The sequence below is a fragment of the Oncorhynchus mykiss genome, chromosome 16 (genome assembly GCF_013265735.2).
Source record: "Oncorhynchus mykiss isolate Arlee chromosome 16, USDA_OmykA_1.1, whole genome shotgun sequence".
NCBI classification, from domain to species: Eukaryota; Metazoa; Chordata; class Actinopteri; order Salmoniformes; family Salmonidae; genus Oncorhynchus; species Oncorhynchus mykiss.
In genome coordinates, this window is record NC_048580.1 from 25,867,686 (window position 1) to 25,888,879 (window position 21,194).

General features: G+C 42.8%; 1 protein-coding gene across 5 annotated transcripts in view; it reads left to right on the plus strand.

The window, feature by feature from the left end:
- Window positions 1–21,194, plus strand: part of svild (supervillin d) — a 111,034-nt gene that overhangs the window by 71,713 nt on the left and 18,127 nt on the right. For all 5 annotated transcript variants that reach the window (XM_036946614.1, XM_036946612.1, XM_021565408.2 and 2 more), the window contains 7 exons: window positions 9,054–9,201; window positions 9,400–9,483; window positions 9,936–10,022; window positions 10,476–10,659; window positions 15,537–15,709; window positions 17,587–17,742; window positions 18,096–18,232. In XM_036946614.1, the coding sequence (XP_036802509.1) occupies window positions 9,054–9,201; window positions 9,400–9,483; window positions 9,936–10,022; window positions 10,476–10,659; window positions 15,537–15,709; window positions 17,587–17,742; window positions 18,096–18,232 (969 nt within the window). The remainder of the gene's footprint in view (window positions 1–9,053; window positions 9,202–9,399; window positions 9,484–9,935; window positions 10,023–10,475; window positions 10,660–15,536; window positions 15,710–17,586; window positions 17,743–18,095; window positions 18,233–21,194) is intronic.

Sequence of the window (21,194 nt, forward strand, 5' to 3'; positions counted from 1 at the left end):
ATATGCCTGTGGATTTCTTCCTTTAATCCATCTGAGGTCATTACTCATGAATTGGACTGGAACCCATCATGCTGCAGCTGTCAGCATTGCAGAGAGAGAGGGAGCACGAGTTTATAAGGAGGCTATCTCCCACCAGAGCCAAGGTTAGGAATGTGAATGGCGACCATGTTGACACTACAAGTAAGAGGTAAGCATGCCAATTAGAATTTGGTGCCAACATGGAGGATAGTTTGACTAGTTGTGTGTTTATGGCTCTGGTTTGGTGGTGCCCCTGATATGGGAATGTGGAGGTCTGGAGGGTGCCAGTGTTTCCCCTATTATAGTTTAGCTATTGCCCCCCGCCTGAAAGAGTTTGGCTTCCATTGGTATTGATACCAAATTTGACTGTCAATTGAAATCAATAAAAACAAAACTATTGAGTGGGGGTGAGGTGCAACAGAGCTAGGAGGGGGGAAGTGAAATCTATTCAATCAATAAAGTTGATTCAAAACAATGAAATACTTCACCAGCACACAAGTTGTGTCCCTCATCTTGGGTGAATATAATGGTGAAAATCATAGTTCCAGATGCTCAATTTTGTTTAATTCGAGGTAGCACCTTAGTGCTTAGTTTTCCAGGCACACGTTTAGGAAAAACAGGAACTGTCCTTTGAGTCGCTGTAGGAACCGAGCCGGAACAGATGTTGTTTCTCTTTCGCCGTCATCAGGAGAATGGGGCATGGAACATACACCACCGCCACCTTCTCACAAGCTGCAGATGTTGTTTCTCCTTCGCCGTCATCAGGAGAATGGGGCATGGAACATACACCACCGCCACCTTCTCTCACAAGCTACAGATGTTGTTTCTCCTTCGCCGTCATCAGGAGAATGGGGCATGGAACATACACCACCGCCACCTTCTCTCACAAGCTACAGATGTTGTTTATCCTTCGCCGTCATCAGGAGAATGGGGCATGGAACATACACCACCGCCACCTTCTCTCACAAGCTACAGATGTTTCCTGCTAGCGCAACATTTTCCACTCTGGTGTTATTTTTTTTATTTCAAATTTTTTAAATGCTATTGAAAAAAACATTTGTTGGAGTGTATGAGTGACACTGATTTGTATGTGGCTGTCTCTTGTTAGTGTACTCGACATGCAAAGTTCTACTGTCATTCAGTGGAGTAATCTTTTGTAGCGAAAATGCTAGTTCTCATCTTGAATTCCAATGTGACTTGTTGCTGGGTTCATACTTGACCAGAGCTTTGAAATGTTCAGTGTTCCCGAATACTTTTGTGTAGATAAGATGGGTACTCCAGACTTGTTATGTTCCCCTCTACCTGAAAAAATTTGACCTAAATTGGTTACATTGAAATGTTACTTTAAAGTGGACCTGGATCATTTTATGGTGGCTTTGCGGTGCCCCGCCTGGAAAATAATTTAGCTAGGAGAAACACTGGCGAATACTTTTATCCTTTTTTTTTTTTTTTTTTTTTTTTACATCAACAAAGACCACAAAACCTATGAAATTCATTCTCACCTCCCCCAACCTGCAGTAAACCTGTACAAGTTTCCCCTCTCGCCAGTAACTGGAGGTCTGCCTGACATCTGTCGACTAGGCTATAATGTTAGACGGATTGGTTGTTTAGCAACCAAACTGATGCGTGCACAACTTTGGGGCAAAACAGATGGGATTGGCTTAGATTGTTGATAACATGTCAACTATATTTTGTCTCCAATTTTTATTGAAAACATAAATACATTTCCACATTGAGCACTTTTCTCTCATAACGTTACAGCGTTAGTTTAGCTAGCTAGCAAATTGTAGCCATATTAGCATAGACATGGAATCACAAACAAGATCAAAAGAATTGAAACAACCCACTTTCTATTCACCAAATGGCAGTTTTTTGTCCTTGTTGCTAGCTGGCCATCCAGAATCATAACACACAGCTTCTGCCCCTTTGAAGTGAGTGCATCGTTTTCTTGACGACGTCAGGTAACCCATCTATAACATCCTTAGAGTGGAAAAAATAAATGTAATGACATTTAGTACTCACAGTGCTGCCTCCAGTGCCATAACAGTGAGCTCACCACAGCGATGTGTGCAACCCACCCCACTCCCACCTGCCCGGGCTTGGGATTGCTTGGATGTTTGTTCCTCTGAATCAAAATAGCAGAAACAGTCTCGTCTGTGGAGATGAAAGACGAGAGCCATATGCTCGGTCTGCAAGGGGAAAGGGTCGAGTCTGTCTTGGAATTCATCTGTTTTGTAGATTCTGCTATATTCGTTAGGAGAACCTGGGTAACCATCTACTTAAAGCCTACAGGTATTATGCATTATTATGCGTTATAATGCATTGTAGTACTGTCATGAGCATGCACGAGCCTCTTATCTCATACTGATCCTGACTAAATGCCACACATTTAGAGTCTGAAATGCTGATAGATAGGGACTTAGAATATTATAAGTCTTATTATGCGTACGTACTTATAACATGCGTACGTACTTATAACAAGTTTATTAAGCATTATACCTGCAGGCTTACTAAAGTGTTACCAAAGCCTACAGGCCTCAATCCCAATTGGGAAGGATGGGCACCATCTAATTATGTATCCCCCTCTTCTCACTGAATAGGTCCACCTTTTCACCTCCCTCTCTCTTTTCCCCTCGCTCTTCTTGCATTCCCTCATAGGTTGGGAATGACTCCTGTTGCTTCTCTGCACGGTCTCAAAACCCAATTTCCTCCCACTCCAGCTGTGGTCTCGCCGGATATTAAGGATGACCCACCCCCCACCCCCTTCTCTCCTCTCTTCCTCCCCTGCTTCCACCTCAAGACCCTTTCCTCATCTCTGTATGATACCATGCCTGTTCTGTCAACCGTACACACTGACAAGTCAGTAGTAATCAGGTGAGTTACTAGGAGTCTGTGTGGGCACGTGCTTGTGTTTGCGTGTGTGTGTGTACACCTAGTGTGTGCGCAAGCTTGTATGTACAGTACCAGTCAAAAGTTTGGATACACTTACTCATTCCAGGGTTTTTTCTTTATTTTTTAAAATAATTTTCTACATTGTAGAATAATATTGAAGACATCAAAACTATGAAATAACACATATGGAATCATGTAGTAAGCAAAAAAAACAAATCAAAATATATTTGAGATTCTTCAAAGTAGCCACCCTTTGCCTTTGTCAGCTTTGCACAATCTTGGCATTCTCTCAACCAGCTTCATGAGGTAGTCAACGGTAATGCATTTCAATTAACAGGTGTGCCTTGTTAAAAGTTAATTTGTGTAATTTATTTCCTCAATGCGTTTGAGCTAATCAGTTGTGTTGTGACAAGGTAGGGTTGGTATACAGACGATAGCCCTAGTTGACATGAAGGTCAGTCAACCTGGAAAATCTCAAGAACTTTGAAAGTTTCTTCAAGTGCAGTTGCGAAAACCATCAAGCGCTATGCTACTGATATTTTTCACTGTCTTTTTATGGTTTTTATTTCTTTACTTACCTATTGTTCACCTAATACCTTTTTTTGCACTATTAGTTAGAGCCTATAAGTAAGCATTTCACTGTAAGGTCTACTACACCTGTTGTATTCGGCGAACGTGATAAATAAACTTTGATTTGATGAAGCTGGCTCTCATGAGGACTGCCGTAGGAAAGGAAGACCCATAGTAACTTCTGCTGCAGAGGATAAGTTCATTAGAGTTACCAGCCTTTGAAATTTCTGCCCAAATAAATGCTTCACAGAGCTCAAGTAACAGACACATCTCGACATCAACTGTTCAGAGGAGACTGTGAATCAGTCCTTCATGGTCGAATTGCTGCATAGAAACCACTACTAAATGACACCAATTATAAGAAGAGACTTGCTTGGGCCAGGAAACACGAGTAATGGACATTAGACTGGTGGATTTCTATTGTTTGGTCTGATGAGACCAAATTGGAGATTTTTTGGTACCAATCGGCGTGTCTTTGTGAGATGCAGAATAGATTAATGGATGATCTCCGCATGTGTGGTTCCCACCGTGAAGCATGGAGGAGGTGGTGTGGGGGTGCTTTGCTGGTAACACTGTCAGTGATGTATTTAGAATTCAAGTGTCTACTTTAACCAGCATGGCTGGCTGGTTTGCGCGTAGTGCGACTATCATTGGTTTTTCAATAGGACAATGACCCAACACACCTTGAGGCTGTGTAAGGGCTATTTAACAAAGGAGAGTGACGGAGTGCTGGTTGAGAGAATGCCACGAGTTTACAAAGCTGTCATCAAGGCAAAGGGTGGCTACTTTGAAGAATCTATTATATATTTTGTTTAACACTTTTTTTGGTTACTACATGATTCCATATGTGTTATTTCATAGTTTTGATGTCTTCACTATTATTTGGGTGTGTGTGTGTAGTGTTGGGCGATATGGCCAAAATAACATTTCACAAGATTTGTTTAACTTTTGAAGGTATGTTGACAGTAAGTCTTTGAATTATACAATTTCTAGGGTGGCAACACACACGTGATTTCAATGGGTATTTCTCCATTCTGATTTGTTTTTATACCGTTCATTCCAACTTCAACCCCAAACATTTTTCATCACTTATCAATTTCCTACGCTTTTGTTATAATTTCCTCAGTGCCACTTAGAGCTGCATGAAATGGGCAAAATATATAGGCGTAGTTTATTGGTGTACTGTTGGAATCATGGAAATAGAATGATTATTGTAGTTCAATAGTTACAATATAGTGGGCAGCACTTTGAGTACATTGTTGTTTGACATGATGACAAATTAACAAGTCAGGGAGAAATTATTGTGAAAAGGTAGGAACCAAAGTGTTTGTCATCGTTTCCCAGGGGGCCCTATACGGTGGTACATTCCCCTTTTATGTAGCTAACTAGCTAACATATTCATGCTTCACCTATTTCTCTCTGATTTAGTAGATACTGTTACACAGAAATGCTGATCTTGGCCTACACCAGCACTGGTTTCAGGCTGTATTAGCCATCTAAGTTTAAAGAGCTCTAGCACCTCGGACTCAGTGAGAAACTTTGTAGCTGGGAAGGGGAATAAGAGGGAGGAGCATTGGGGATAGTCGCTTTAGAAGGGGTGGGAGTGTTTAGGAAATGTTGGACAGACGAGGCATGGCAGAGTCAAATAGGAATCCTGACTTAATGAAGTGCTGATTAAAGAGTTCAGCCATGTGCTCCTTGTCAGTAACAACCACATCATCAACATTAAGGGACATGGGCAGCTGTGAGGAGGAGGGTTTATTCTCCAGGTCTTTAACCGTTTTCCAGAAATTCTTGGGTTTAGACCCACAGAGGGAGAACTGCTCCTTAAAGTAACTAACTTTGGCCTTCCAGATAGCCTGAGTGCACTTATTTTTAATTTGCTGAATGAGAGCCAGTCAGCCTGAGTATGCTTGTGCCGAGCGATTTGCCAAATGGAATTCTTGAAGTGGAGTAACTCTGCCAGATCACGGTTTAACCAGGGGCTGAACCTGTTTTTAATTCTAATTTTCTTTATGGGTGCGTATTTGTTAACGATACCTCTGAAAATATCAAAAAGAAGGTCCAATCGTCTTTGACAGAGGTTCTATACCAATTTACAGGGGCCAGGTCATGAAGGCTGTGGAAGTGTCTATGACAAATCAGGACAGGTCGTTTCACTGAGCTGCCATTACAAACACCAGCTGTCAAACAGTGATCACGAAGGTCATTACAGAAACACCAGACTGATACCTATCAGGATTATTTGTAAGGATAACATCAAGGAGTGTATCCTTTTCTGGGTGTTTGGAGTCCTACCTTGTGGGATTGGTAATAATCTGACACAGATTTAGGGAGTCTCATTGCAGGACAAATTCAGACTTAGTTTAAGGGGCCAGGAGAGCGCTTAGGTCATTTAGGGCACAGGCCGGTGCTGATGGTGGCCGATAACACCCAGCAAGAGTTAACAAAGAGTTATTTGAAAGTTTAATGTGTAAAACCAGCAAATCAAATTCTTTGAGGACAGACTTGGTGGAGACAACCGAGCACTGAAGGTGTTCCTTGGTAAACATTGCCACTCCACCGCCTTTGGAAGATCTGTCTTGCCGAAAAATGTTATAAGCAGAAAGGTTAACATCAGTGTTCAAAACACTCTTATTTAACCACGTCTCAGTAATGACCAACAAATCAGGATTGGAACTGTGAATATACTTTGTTTTGCGAAAAGTGCAAGTCAATCCCAGAACAACAGCAAAGGACCTTGTGAAGATGCTGTAGGAAATGGGTACAAAAGTATCCATATCCACAGTAAAACAAATCCTATATCGACATTACCTGAAAGGCCGCTCAGCAAGGAAGAAGCCACTGCTCCAAAACCGCCATAAAAAAAGCCAGACTACGGTTTGCAACTCCACATGGGGACAAAGATTGTACTTTTTGGAGAAATGTTATCTGGTCTGATGAAACAAAAATAGAACTGTTTGACCATAATAACCATCATTTTGTTTGGAGGAAAAAGGGGGAGGCTTGCAAACTGAAGAATACCGACCCAACCGTGAAGCACAGGGGTGGCAGCATCATGTTGTGGGGGTGCTTTGCTGCAGTAGAGACTGGTACACTTCACAAAATAGATGGCATCTTGAGAATGGAAAATTATGAGGATTTACTGAAGCAACATCTCAAGACATCAGTCAGAAATGTAAAGCTTGGTCGCAAATGGGTCTTCCAAATGGACAATGACCCCAAGCATACTTCCAAAGTTGTGGCAAAATGGCTTGAGGACAACAGTCAAGGTATTGGAGTGGCCGTCACAAAGCCCTGACCTCAATCCTATAGAAAATGTGTGGGCAGAACTGAAAAGGCGTGTGTGAGCAAGGAGGCATACAAACCTGACTCGGTTACACCAGCTCTGTCAGGAGGAAGAGGCCAACTTTTACCCAACTTATTGTGGGAAGGCTACCCGAAATGTTTGACCCAAGTTAAACAATTTAAAGGCAATGCTACCAAATACTAATTGAGTGTATGTAAACTTCTGACCGACTGGGAATGTGATGAAAGAAATAAAAGCTGAAATAAATAATTCTCTCTCCTATTATTCTGACATTTCACATTCTTAAAATAAAGTGGTAATTCTAACTGACCTAAGACAGGGAATATTTACTGTGATTATATGTCAGGAATTGTGAAAAACTGAGTTTAAATGTATTTGGCTAAAGTGTATGTAAACTTCCGACTTCAACTGTGTATGTGTGTATAACGTGATCTGTAACTGTGTGGTGCCTGGCCTTGTATAGTATTCAGGATACCTCTATTTATGCAATCCTAAGGTACTATGCCTTCTGCTGACATTTTTAAAAACATCCCAAATGACAACAAATGTGTTATGATAGATTTTCATCAAGAAATCTTCAAGGCCCTGTAATATCCATGACGGTCATTTTTCTTCTCTAAAGTAATTAATGGAAATGGCAATCTTTTATAAAAAAATGTTTTTGAATCAACCAAACCTTTCCTTCAAAATGCCTATCCATGTTTTGACCCAAGACTTTCAAATATGTTCAGGTGTGGGTGTGTCAAGTGTGGGGATGTGATTTAATATGGAGCTTTGGGGCCTGATACCTTATCTCTTTTATGTCTCCATATAGACATTTTAGTTGTCAGGTAAAGCTGAACAGTATTAGTCATTCTGTTTATATTTCTCGTAATTCGTTTCCTTTTGACTAATTCAATGTCTATATATCTTGGTATATTTCTATATAATATCAACTTTCTCAATCTAGATTGGGACCAATACATCACATATCTACCTTACTCCAGTTTTCTGGACACATTTAGCTTGTACTGGACTAAACAACATGCTCAAATGGGAAATCTCCATTGAAAATGCTTTTTAGTCCAGGATTAGGCTTAATCTGGGATGCCAGCCCTGTGTGTTTAGGTTGGTACTCTATTGTTGAATGTATCAGTGAGTCAGCAGGCTTAGTTGCTTCCTAGTTTTCAGCTGAACAAAAACTAATGCAGACTTTGACAGGCCAGGTGGTTCTAGGAGGAGTCCTTTTGATCTACTGTATGTATGTTTAACATATGATTGATTCCATTCTCCGCGTGGCGCTAGGCAACATTCCCTCGACATTCATTCAATCATTTGTAGCCTGTTTTACGTTTCACAATTTTCACAATTAGCGTTTTAACTTTCACCAGAGTAAATTAGCGAGATTAAATATTATCACATCGTTATTTTCTAATGAGTGGATAACAATTGGCATTTTTGAAACCATGCAGTCTCCCGAAAGGGGTTTTGTTATTTTGTCTCACAGCTCACACACACACACACACACACACACACACACACACACACACACACACACCATTGTACTGTACTCAGCCATTGGAAATCAAGCCAAGGCCATAAAATGCATCACGGATATTTAATATCATGAATTACTGTGCAACAGCTCGTGGGACTTGTGCCTGGTAAATTCCACAGTAATTCATTTTAATGATGAAATTTAGGTGCAGAAACAGCAATGGCAATGAAGCAAAATTCATGAGTATACATTTGTTTTGCTTCCGAGGGGGGAAGTGGGGTTCTCTGTTGGTAGTGTAGCTCATAAGTTTCCTGAAGACCAATGTAGTTTGGGAAATGTTCCAATATGTGTTTGTGCTCTGTTCCACTCTCTGTGTGTCTGACTCGCTCTTGCTCTCTCTGCATCTCTCTCCCACACTCTTTGTCTCCAACATTCAGCTGTAGAAGTAGCCCAATATTCTCCCAAAATTCTATGTACGACCTGTCAACACATGCATTTGTAAAGGACGTCACGCTGCTTGTTTAGCGAGTGCCACTTCCTCCCGATTTGGCCCGTACCTGTCGCGAACTCGGGACCCCTGCCTTACCAGCACACGTGACAGTCTTCCTGAATCGTCTTACCAGTCTGCGCCACGCCGAAAAGCTAGCTTTTTGCTGACACAAGTTGGGACACTTCAGGCTGAGCAATAGGTTTCACACATCCCCATGTGCTACTCATTCATTTGCCTCTTTCTAACCCGTCTCCCCCTCTCCATCCCTTTCTCCTTTCTCTCCTTTCCCCCATCAGAAGTCCAGTGCGGACGTGGAGACCAAGATGTCCCTGGCGGACAGGATGAAGATCCTACAGGAGAAGGAGGAGGCATGGAAGAGCAGGGGGCGGGGTGCCGCCAACGACTCCACCCAGTTCACCGTGGCCGGGCGCATGGCCAAGAGAGGTCTGCGTCAGACACCCCCCTTTTACCACACTTATCGTTCCACACACGCATGCTGTTTTTATATGGGCTAATCCTATTGTATGTGAAGTGGGCTTAGTAAATGCAGCTTGGAAATCCTATATTTATATACTCACACTTCATATAAATTGCACAAGTCCACTTTGACGTCAGTATGACCCCAGTGTTCTTTCCCATCAGGTCTTGTGTCCGAGACTAGTAAAGAGGAGTCTCCCATTTCCCACATTAAGAAGTCCAGTGCCACGCCAGTCAAGCCACATGAAGGTATACTATGTTCTCCTTTTGATGATTAGATGGACTGTATAATCAGACTAGTAGTCTAAACATTTTGACATTTTCAGTCAGATTGTTTGGTGGCACTTAAGGGATAGTGTGACATTTTGGCAATTAAGCCCCTTTTCTACCTACCCAGAGTCCGATGAACTCGTATTAGTTTCTTGTGCCTATGCTATCTAGCGTTAGCGCAATGACTGGAAGTCGACTAGAAGCATAGCATGCTTAAGGGCTTAATTGCCAAAATCTTACACTATCCATTTAAGCCTCTGCTTGCTATTTGGGGTTTAGGTCCATAGTTAGTTGCCCCATGACATGTATTTGTAAAAAGTGCTATACAAGTGCCATTTTCCAAGAATTCTAAACTCAGGAAACTAACCATACATCAAGTGACCTGTTGTCAAAATGGCCGCCTATATGTCGTCATCTCTTTTGCTGAGAAGAAATCTCCACTCCGACTGGTGTCAAGGTGGAAGGGGACAAGAGGCTGGACAAGCTAGAGTCCTTCCTGGACAAGCTCCACAGTAAAGGTAAATCCCACACACTGACACTATTAGGTTTCACCGTGGCCACACTTTTTGTTATGACATCTTTTAAAAATAAAGCCACTATCAGGTTTCTCCGTAGGCACACTTTTTGTCATGACACCCTTTGTGCCATAGAAGCTTGAAAATCGACAGACTCAACACGCAATTGCCAATAAATAAGAATGTTTCTCTCTCCAATTGACTTCTGTCTGAATCTTCCTCTCACTCAGAGTTACAGAAAGTAACTGGAATCGCTTGTTGAGTTTCTCGACGTTGATACTTCTCTGACACATTGGCTTGCAGGGCTATAGCGCGATAATGGGTAGTCCTACACATGGGGTTTCATAGAAAACTAGACATTGGTGGCCTTTTGATCTACAGTAGTAAGAGTTCAGTCAAACTGGTTGAATTCTGAAAGTTCTCATTTCCTACTTCCTGCTTTCTGTTTCTTGGCAGGGCTGGGTCACAGCCGGACTTCCACCATCGAGGTGACTGCCGAGACGGAGAAGGAGGTCATGACCCTGGATGATGAGGAGACGTTTGGCCGCTTTTACAAGCCTGTGTCGCCCACCGTCCGAGGCGCTGTCGTTACTGCACTGACCGAGGAGGAATTCAGCGACCTTCAAGCCGACACGCCAAAGTACGGTTCAGTCTGTGTCAATGGAGCAATCTACAAACTGTATTGGAATCGGTCCTGTTGAATATAAACTCAGCAGAAAAGGAAACGTCTCTTTTTCAGAACCCTGTCTTTCAAAGATAATTCAGAAAAATTTAACTTAACAGGTCTTCAATGGTCAAGGGTTTAAACAGTGTTTCCCATGCTTGTTCAATGAACCATAAACAATTAATGAACATGCGCACCTGTGGAACGGTCATTATGACATTAACAGCTTACAGACGGTAGGCAATTAAGGTCACAATTATGAAAACTTAGGACACTAAAGAGGCCTTTCTACTGACTCTAAAAAAACACCAAAAGAAAGATCCCCAGGGTCCCTGATCATCATCGTGTTGCATGCTGCAAGGAGGCATGGGGACTGTATATGTGGCCAGGGCAATAAATTGCAATGTCCGTATTGTGAGACGCCTAAGACAGTGCTACAGGGAGACCGGACGGACAGCTGATTGTCCTTGCAGTGGCAGACCAAGTGTAACAACACCTGCACAGGATCGGTACATCTGAACATCACACCTGCGGGACAGGTACAGGATGGCAACAACAACTGCCTGAGTTACACCAGGAATGCACAATCCCTCCATCAGTGCTCAGACTATCCGCAATAGGTTTGAGAGAGGCTGGACTGAGGGCTTGTCGGCCTATCGTAAGGCAGGTCCTCACCAGACATCACCGGCAACAATGTCTCCTATGGGCACAAACCCACCGACGCTGGACCAGACAGGACTGGCAAAACGTGCTCTTCACTGACGAGTCGCGGTTTTGTCTCACCAGGGGTGATGGTCGGATTTGCGTTTATTGTCGAAGGAATGAGCGTTACACCGAGGCCTGTACTCTGGAGCGGGATCGATTTGGAGGTGGAGGATCCATCATGATCTGGGTGTCACAGCATCATCGGACTGAGCTTGTTGTCATTGCAGGCAATCTCAACGCTGTGGATTACAGGGAAGACATCCTCCTCCCTCATGTGGTACCCTTCCTGCAGGCTCATCCTGACATGACCCTCCAGCATGACAATGCCACCAGCCATACTGCTCGTTCTGTGCAGGATTTCCTGCAAGACCGGAATGTCAGTGTTCTGCCATAGCCAGCGAAGAGCCCGGATCCTATTGAGCACGTCTGGGACCTGTTAGATCCTGTGGAAGAGTGGGGTAACATCTCACAGCAAGAACGAGGCAAACCTGGTGCAGTGCATGAGGAGAAGATGCACTGCAGTACTTAGTATCTGGTGTGGCCACCAGCTGTATTGACTGTTACTTTTGATCTTGACCCCCCCTTTGTTCAGGGACACATTCTTCAATTTCGGTTAGTTACATGTCTGTTGAATTTGTTCAGTTTGTCTCAGTTGTTGAATCTTTTTACGTTCATACAAATATTTACACATGTTAAGTTTGCTTAAAATAAACGCAGTTGACAGTGAGAGGACGTTTCTTTTTTTGCTGAGTTTAGTTCGCAGTGGGAGAATAAGTCAGGGGATTCCACTGGTCAATTTGATTAGTTGAGTTTGCTTATCTACTAGAGTAGTTGGTACTTGAGGTGATATTTGGAAACACTGTTTTATCATTTAAAAAAGTATAGATGGTAGTTCTTAGTTTTCTTTTTCCCAATATTCATTTAGGCAAATTGCTCTTCTTTATTAATTCCTACTGTACGAGCATGACTATACAGAATCTTCCATACCAATGTACTTTATGAGATGTACTGTACCAGTTAACTTGATCATTATGGGGGCGATAGGCATTGATTGAAGCTCAATGTTAAATTTTTAAAAAATCCCCACCATCATATCTAAGCCAATATGACACCAATCTTGATGAAAATGTGTAAATCAACTTGGAGGTACACAACATGCTCCCTGCAACTCGTCATGAGCCGTCCAGCCGTTACCAAGAACTGGGTTGTTAGGAATTTATTTTTTAAACTATTTATTGCGCCTACCTAGCTCAAATTCTAGACGTCGGATTAAAACGAGACTATAGCGTCCATAAAGTGACTTTCGGTCTTTTTTTTCAAATGGCGGATTTACTAAATTTGTAGGTGCAACAGTTTTTATAAAATGTATAATTTATCGCTCTCACATGCACATAAGAAACAACAATGTGCTACCTTTTTGTAGCATTTATAGACAATGTGAACATATTCTGAAATCCAGTGGAATTCAATTATGCTAGCTAAGGAGAGGGAGAAAACACCCGGACAACCATGGCATCCGACAGGGGACGCCTCCAACCATGAATGATGTATGCGGTTAAGATAGTCTAGCTAGCTACATTTTCGGATATGACATGTTTCTAATTTTGACAGAAAGAGCCATATGCTTGGCTAGCTATAGCCTAATGTTAGCTAGCTAACATTGAACCTGGTTGGTTAGCTACCTGCAGATTCATGAAGGGTAGTAACGTCATGAGTTGCTACAAGTCTTATCAAAAGACTCCACTATGCAAGTAACCATTTCGGGTGCGTTCCTAAATTCAGTCTGGCCATCTACTCCGATTTCAGAGCACTGAGTGTGCCATAGAGGGCAGAATAACTGATTAATTTTCAAAGACTTAACACCTGTTGAATATGGCCGGTGTCGGTAAACTCATCGGTCAGAGCTTCCGGTGGATGCTCTGAATTTGGAACGGACAATCTGACAGCACACTCTGGATAACATAACAGCCTAACCAGCTCTGCTAGGGAGAGTAATGTTCAGTGAGCTGTTCTCTTTCACTCACAGTAGATGACTGGAAGTAGCTAGCAAGTTAGCTTGGGTGCTTGACTGCTGCTGTTAGGACATTCGGATCAACCCTTAAAGAGATGGGTGGGGCTAAAGCTTAAGAGGGTGTGAATGATGCTGAATGGGTGTAGACAAAGAAGGGCTCTCCAATAGTAGTAGCAAAATATTCAAAGGCCATTTTCTCAGTGGGTTTACAAGTTTATCAACTTTCAAAGCAAAATTACTTTCCCGTTGTTCCTGAACTGTAGTGTATGATGTGCCATTTTGTAGCTCTGAGTCTCTACTTTTATCCAATTTTTGCTTCAAATTCTGCTACATTTCATAGTTTGGATGTCTTCACTATATTTCTACAATGTAGAAAATACTAAAATAAAGAAAAACCCTTGAATGAGTAGGTGTTACCAAGCTTTTGAGTGGTACTGTACATAATCATACGAAATGCTATGAGATCAGGCTGCAGCACAGCCAGCCAGCAGCGTACAGTCAAAAGAAAAGGAAATGCTTTCTACTTGATCAATTGAGTCTGTTTTTGAGTCTGTTTTCAACAAATCAACTGTTTTAGACTATTATATTTTCACCAAGTAAGATAAATAAATGTGCAATCACTACTGAGTGTATGAACAAAATCATTTTGGAATGAATGCTTCCAGACAGTCTGTCAAAGTCAACTTTTTAAGAACAGGATTTGGAAAGTAATGGTTTGAGTTCCTTCCTGTGGATTAGAACATTGCAGGTTCACCTTCTGGAGGAGATATGTCGACCATTCTTTCATTAAACCTCTTAGTCGTGAAGTCCTCTGTTTAGGGGACCTGTATGGTTCTGGTACCGTTTCCGACCAATATTTTCACTTATATATTGATCTGTTGACACCATACTCCTCCTGTCTTTTTGGCATTTTAATCTACGTGTGCTGATCAACAGGGCCATACTAACAACCATGTGTCAATTCTGCCGTGCACACCTGTGTGATGCTAGCCACAGTAAGGATTAGCCACAATAGTGGAATTTGCAGTTCGCCTTCATAATAAAAGTACCCCATTTAGAAGTGAGTCAAACATTGGAATAATGCCATTATTTAGAGTAGATAATGCTAGACAAGGTTGGAATGTTGAACATCCCTTAGCTGTGGTATATTGTCCATATACCACACCACCTTAGGCCTTATTGCTTATTTATAATGTATAATAATTTAGCATAATAATCTTCCGGTGTAAAAAAAAAAACGTAAAACGTTTTTTTTAAATTTAATTTCTATGTGATAATGGGCATTGGTCTGATGCCAAAAAATAAATGAAATTCACAGATTTGTATTATTCTTGCGTTGCCATCTTTATTGCAGAAAGAAATAAGTACAAACAACTACATATTATTTTGACAGAGGTAATGAGCTCGCCATTAGTCAGAACAGCAATTGATAAAACCGGATCGTGTTTGAAACAAGTGCTTCTGAGCATAATTCAATATTACACAGGTAAGCTAACAGTTACAAAAATCATGAATGCAGACATGCTATCTGAGCTACTGTGTCCAACACACCACCACCTGTTATGTTGGGCACGTACTGACAAAAAAGGATGTTATAATGTTTGTTTTTTTAAAGCTTAAGGAAATACATGCATGCACCACATTACTACAAGACAAATCGTCTCAATCAAGCCTGATGGTCTTGTAAGAATAAAAGCAAAGTTTGCCTTTATTTAATTTATAAAGCATGAAAAGGTAACGTAATGGGATAGCGTCTTACTGTGGTGGGTGAAGATTCCAATACTTTACCTTGAATGTCGTACAATCACATTATTGTGGAAGCACCTCCAAAAAAGTATGAATTAGGTTGTTTGAGAAGGTTTGACTCCTAAGCAACCTGCCTACACACAGTTTGAAGTACTATACCAACATAGCTACTGTAGCAGGTCAGAGCTGTGTGCTGGAAAACCTTGGAAGAGCATGGGTGGAATCGGCATTGTGGTGTTCATGTGAATTTCCTTTATTTTTCGGCTTCAGACCAATGCCTATTCTCACTTAACAAAGTGTTTTTGTTTTTAAATTACCTTTTGCATTTGTAAATGATCTCATGGTGTACATCTCTCCTTCTAACCTCCCCGTCTTCTGCGTATGATTCTAGGTTGACGTCGGCAGTGACGGAGCACAAGCGTGCTGTGCGTCCTACTCGGAATAACCAGGGCTCACGCAACCCCCTCCGTGCCCTGGCGGCCCGCAACGACATCCGCCAGGTCTACACGGAACAGAGACTCAATATAGCTACCGTGGAAACCAAGAGGATCCAAGTGGAGAGGAGTAAGCCATCCCTATAATGTGTTCTGTAATGCAAGGTGGTTTATTTATTTTCTTTTTAACCCCTTTTTCCCCCCAAATTTGTGATATCCAGTTGGTAGTTAGTCTTGTCTCATTGCTGCAACTCCCGTGCGAACTCAGGAGAGGCGAAGATGGAGAACCTTGCTGCTTGGCACACAGCTCGCTTAACCCGGAAGCCAGCCGCACCAATGTGTCGGAGGAAATGCCGTACAACTGGAGACCGAAGTTAGTATGCATGTGCCCGGACTGCCACAGGAATCGCTAGAGCGCGATGGGATAAGGACATCCCGGCCGGCCAAACCATCCCCGAACCCGGACGACGCTGGGCCAATTGCGTGCCGCATCATGGGTCTCCCGGTCACGGCCAGATGCGTCACAGCCTGGGATCGAACCAGTGACGCCTCATGCACTGTGATGTAGTGCCTTAGACCGCTGCACCACGCAGGAGGCCCATGCAACGCAGATTTCAAAGATAACTATCCGTTTAACAAGTTGTAAATGGATCGTTTTCTAAAAGGTGAATCCCCAGGTGGCTAAGGAAGTGCTATTCTGTTTTATTATATTCTGTCACTACACTGTTCTTGATCACAGTCTGCATTTACCTTATGCAGGAGGAAAATAATTGAATATACACCATCACAATAAATCCATTATTTATTTTAGTCCGGTCTAGAGAAACATGATCTGAAGAACAGAATGAGTTTGCCTACTATTGGCCTATGTTATCTGGCTACGCTCCCCATGACATAGGCTGTAGGCTTGTTCATTTAGCTGACATGATTGATTAAGTCCCCTGCCATTATTTTGTTTTATCAGATTTTATAGTAAGAATAATATAATTGAACTTAGCTGAATAAAATATACTTAACAAAAATATAAACGCAACGTGCAAGATTATTTTAATTTTTTTTTACACTTCGTTAAAGTTCATAGACATTTGAAATTAATAAATGAGGACCTAATCTATTGATTTCACATGACTGGGCAGGGGCGCAGCCATGGGTGGGCCTGGGATAGCACATTTCTGAGATCTTTTATTTCAGCTCAGGAAACATGGGACATGGGACATGGGAACAGTTTACATGACATTGCCTACATGATAAAAAGACAAGAGGGCAAGACAAAGAATAAAATGCTATAGGCTGAATGCTTGTTGTTTAAGGTACCAAACTGTCTGTCCAAGCATTTGACACACAGTTCGGACACTCATCGGTACAACCCAAGATATGCTATCAGTGGTCTCGTCACAGTCCCCAGGTCCAGAACAGAGGCTGGGAAATACACTGTATTAAATAGAGCCATGACTACATGGAACTTTCTGAACCCCCAGGTAACTCAAGCTAGCAATAAAACCAAATTAAAAGAACACCTTACGGGCAACCGGGACTGTGAAGAGACAGACATTTTTATATATTTTGTATTGTAATTTGCACTGTATTGTGTAGGGGCTCATAGGCCAGGAGCCATCTCCTGTTTCTGAAGTGTGAGGCAGAGGGAGGAGATAATAGAGTATTATCTATATTACATGATGGATTTTATTTGTTTTGTTTCCTGTTTGGACCCCATACTAGTAAATACTATTACTCAAAAGTGGGTTTTGAGACTGGACTTGAAGGATTGAACGGAGTCAGATTCGCAGGTATACGGGGGGGGGAGAGAGTTCCAGAGAGTGAGGGTGACATAGCTGAATGCACGGTCCCCCATGGAGTCAGAGGATTAGAGGCTGTGGGTGGGGGTGTCGATGAGTCGCTGCTAACCTTAATTTTGGATTGCTACCCACCCCCGTTTCAGCTCAAGTCCACATTGGCCGAGTACAATAATGGCCTACTAACCTCCATTTTGTCTCTTGTCATCCACAGTGGCCAAGCATTCCAACCTGGCAGACGCAGCTCTGGCCGGCCTGGCTAGCAAGGAGAACTTCCGCAAGGTCAACCTGCGCAGCACCAAGTCCACTGAGGTGGTGACCAACAACAGCACGCTGCCCTTCAACAAGCTCATGCTCATCCGCATCAAAGGTCAGTCAGAGGGCAAAGGTTACGAGGTCAGGAACGCCTTTTTTCTGTTCAGAAATTGCACCATATTCTCTGTATAGTGCACTACGTTTTATTTACAATGATTCTTCATTGTAAATACATTTGGCACATTTTTTTGTTCATTACCAGTACTCTTGAACAATACAACAGTGGCACAGATTTCAAACTTTGCTTCACCCATCCACTTCATCTCCAGGGAGTGTACAGTAGCATGTATTTTTTGGAAATTCTTTCCGGATTGTTCCTTAACTAAACTTCCATAAGCATAGGAATGACTGGTTGGAGTAAGTGACTGTCTGGTTTCTAAAGGGGGTCTGTCTGGGTGTGGTCTGCAGGTCGGAGGCACGTGCAGGTGCGTCTGGTGGAGCCCGCTGCCCATTCCCTGAACAGCGGCGACTGCTTCCTGCTCATCACCCCCAAACACTGCTTCATGTGGAGCGGAGAGTTCGCCAACGTCATCGAGAAAGCCAAGGTACTAGACATGCACTATATTTACAAAAGTATGTGGACATCAGCTTCAAACTAGTGGATTCGGCTATTCCAGCCACACCTGTTGCTGACAGGCGTATAAAATTGAGCACACAGCCATGCAATCTCTATAGACGAACATTAGCAGTAGAATGGCCCTAACGAAGAGCTCAGTGACTTTCAACGTGGCACTGTCATAAAATGCCACTTTTCCAACTAGTTAGTTGGTCAAATTTCTGCCCTGTTAGAACTGCCCTAGTCAACTGTAAGTGCTGAAGTGGAAATGTCTTGGAGTGACAACGGCTCAGCCAGGAAGTGGTAGGCCACACAAGCTCAGACAACGAGACCGCCGAGTGCTGAAGCGTGCAGCGCTAAAAAATTGTCTGTCCTCGGTTGAAACACTCACTACAGAGTTCCAAACTGCCTCTGGAAACAACGTCAGCACAAGAACTGAGCAGTCACACACAAGCCTAAGATCACCACGCGCAATGCCAAGCGTCGGCTGGAGTGGTGTAAAGTTTGCCGCCATTGGACTCTGGAACAGTGGAAACGCGTTCTCTGGAGTGATGAATCACGCTTCATCGTATGGCATTATCAGCAACCAGCACTCCTGTGTTCCAATGGCACGTTGTGTTAGCTATTCCAAGTTTATCATTTAAAATGGCTAATTGATCATTAGAAAAACATTTTGCAATTATGTTAGCACACTGTTGTGCTGTTTAAGAAGCAATAAAACTGTCCAAAAAGCCTTTTTAGACTAGTTGAGTATCTGGAGCATCAGCAATTTTGTGTTCGTTTACAGGCTCAAAATGGTCAGAAACACTGTAAGTACTTTCTTCTGAAACTCATTATATTCTTGTTCTGAGAAATGAAGGCTATTCCATGTGAGAAATTACCATGAAACTGAAGATCTTGTACAACGCTGTGTACTACTCCCACAAAACACCAGTTTCAACGTCAACAGTGAAGATGCGACTCCGGCATACTGGCCTTCTAGGCGGAAACTCAACAGCATGCGCCACTAGGCAAAATGTGTTTTGATTGAAACAACACACAGGTATGTTTCAGTTTAACTCCATCTGCTCAAAAATTCAGTCACTGTACATAATTCAAAACACTGTACTTCGAAACAACACTGTACGTAACGCAAGAAGATCTAAATGCATATTCTCATTAAACTGATTGAGATCAGATGATTGGCATTGATGGTTCATTGTAAAACATAACTTTTCATTCACAATTGACAGTGAGAAATGTGAAGGGAGGATGACGGCAAAACTGTGCGTCAAGCTGAGGTAAAGAAACACGCGTGCGGAACGTGGTACAGCTGTTTGGCTCTGGGGAAGATTCAGTATTTATTTTTTGCTCTGGGTTTCGTGACAGGGCCAGAATGGGGGGGTACCTTTGGAACCACAGCCTCTGTCTATAATTAAACACAAAAACAATGTTTTAGGTGAACATGTTGGACTGATCCTTAGCCCGAAAAATCTAGGAAATTCAAATGAGAACCATAGCCCTAATTTCACTCATGTACTACCAGGGTTTTTCAGCACTCAGCTTTGACGCCTGCTACACCACTGTAGCTATGTTGGTCTAGTGTACTTCAAACAGGATGTACTCACCACGACATTCTCCTGGAACGGGTCTACTGTTATCTGATCCTTTCAGATCTACTCACAGGGACATGGGCAGAGCACTCTCCCATTACATTCCTTCCACCTTTCCATCCATCACTCTCAACACTCTATTATACAGGACTATCATTCACTAACACTGTCCGACCTGTCTAACACTGTCCGACCTGTCTAACACTGTCCGACCTGTCTAACACTGTCCGACCTGTCTAACACTGTCCGACCTGTCTAACACTGTCCGACCTGTCTAACACTGTCCGACCTGTCTAACACTGTCCGACCTGTCTAACACTGTCCGACCTGTCTAACACGGTCCGACCTGTCTAACACGGTCCGACCTGTCTAACACTGTCCGACCTCTCAACATGTTCTCAAATGAACAGATGATAAGGAACTGTTATACTTTATGAACTGTTTGTTTTAAAAAATATATATATTTTAAATATATCTGCATTTTATTGTCTAAATATGATGGTAAGGAAGACCAGCCCAAAATACTATAGTTTAAAAATATTTATTTTGAAAATGGCAATGTGTAAAAAATATCTGAATTCTATTTTAAAAGAGTAAAAGCAGTTGTTCAGTTCAGTGCCTGGCCCTCTTCCTCTGAGACCGCTGACGCTCTGGTTCCGAGCTGATGTCCACGTCTATCTGGGGAGCGTAGCGTCTCACGCTCAACGTCTCCTCCAACCCCACCCGTCCGTCTACCAGCTGGGTGCTGGTGAAGGTGGGGCACCAGAGCGCCTCCCACATTTGCTGGTTCAGGCTGTAGCGTGGGGAATGGACAGAGGCGGTGGCCAGCATGGAGTCCACCAACGAGTGGTAGATCTGCTGGTACACTGGGACGCAGTGACCGTGGATCATTAGGAGCTCCTCCTTAGCCTCAGACCTGCCAGTGGGGCTCCTCTCTGGTGACGAGAGGTGACGGGTATGGGACGGAAGTCTGGGAGCAGTGGTTTGGACAAACCTGTTCTCCAAGGGCTCCTTGAGCTTCCGCAGGTTCTCCTCCTGCTCTTCCTCATCCTCTTCTGATAAGAGAGAGAAATCAGACCCTTAACTCTATCAAATGTAAAATTGTTTCAGGGTGGCTCTCTAACAATACAGCTGTATAATATGGTGACGTGACATACCTCGGCCATGAGAGAAGAGTTGTACAGTTTGGTGAAGAACATGGCTGGGCCTGGGAGTGCTAAATCTAGAGCAGCTGCATCACCTGGTCATCGCCCTTGTCATTAAACAGGGGCCCTCAGCCTGGTGACCATGGTCCAGGTGGAGATGTGGGAGACTTGTTCTCCACCCTGGGCCTCACAGTGGTGGCGGCGGGGACTAGCC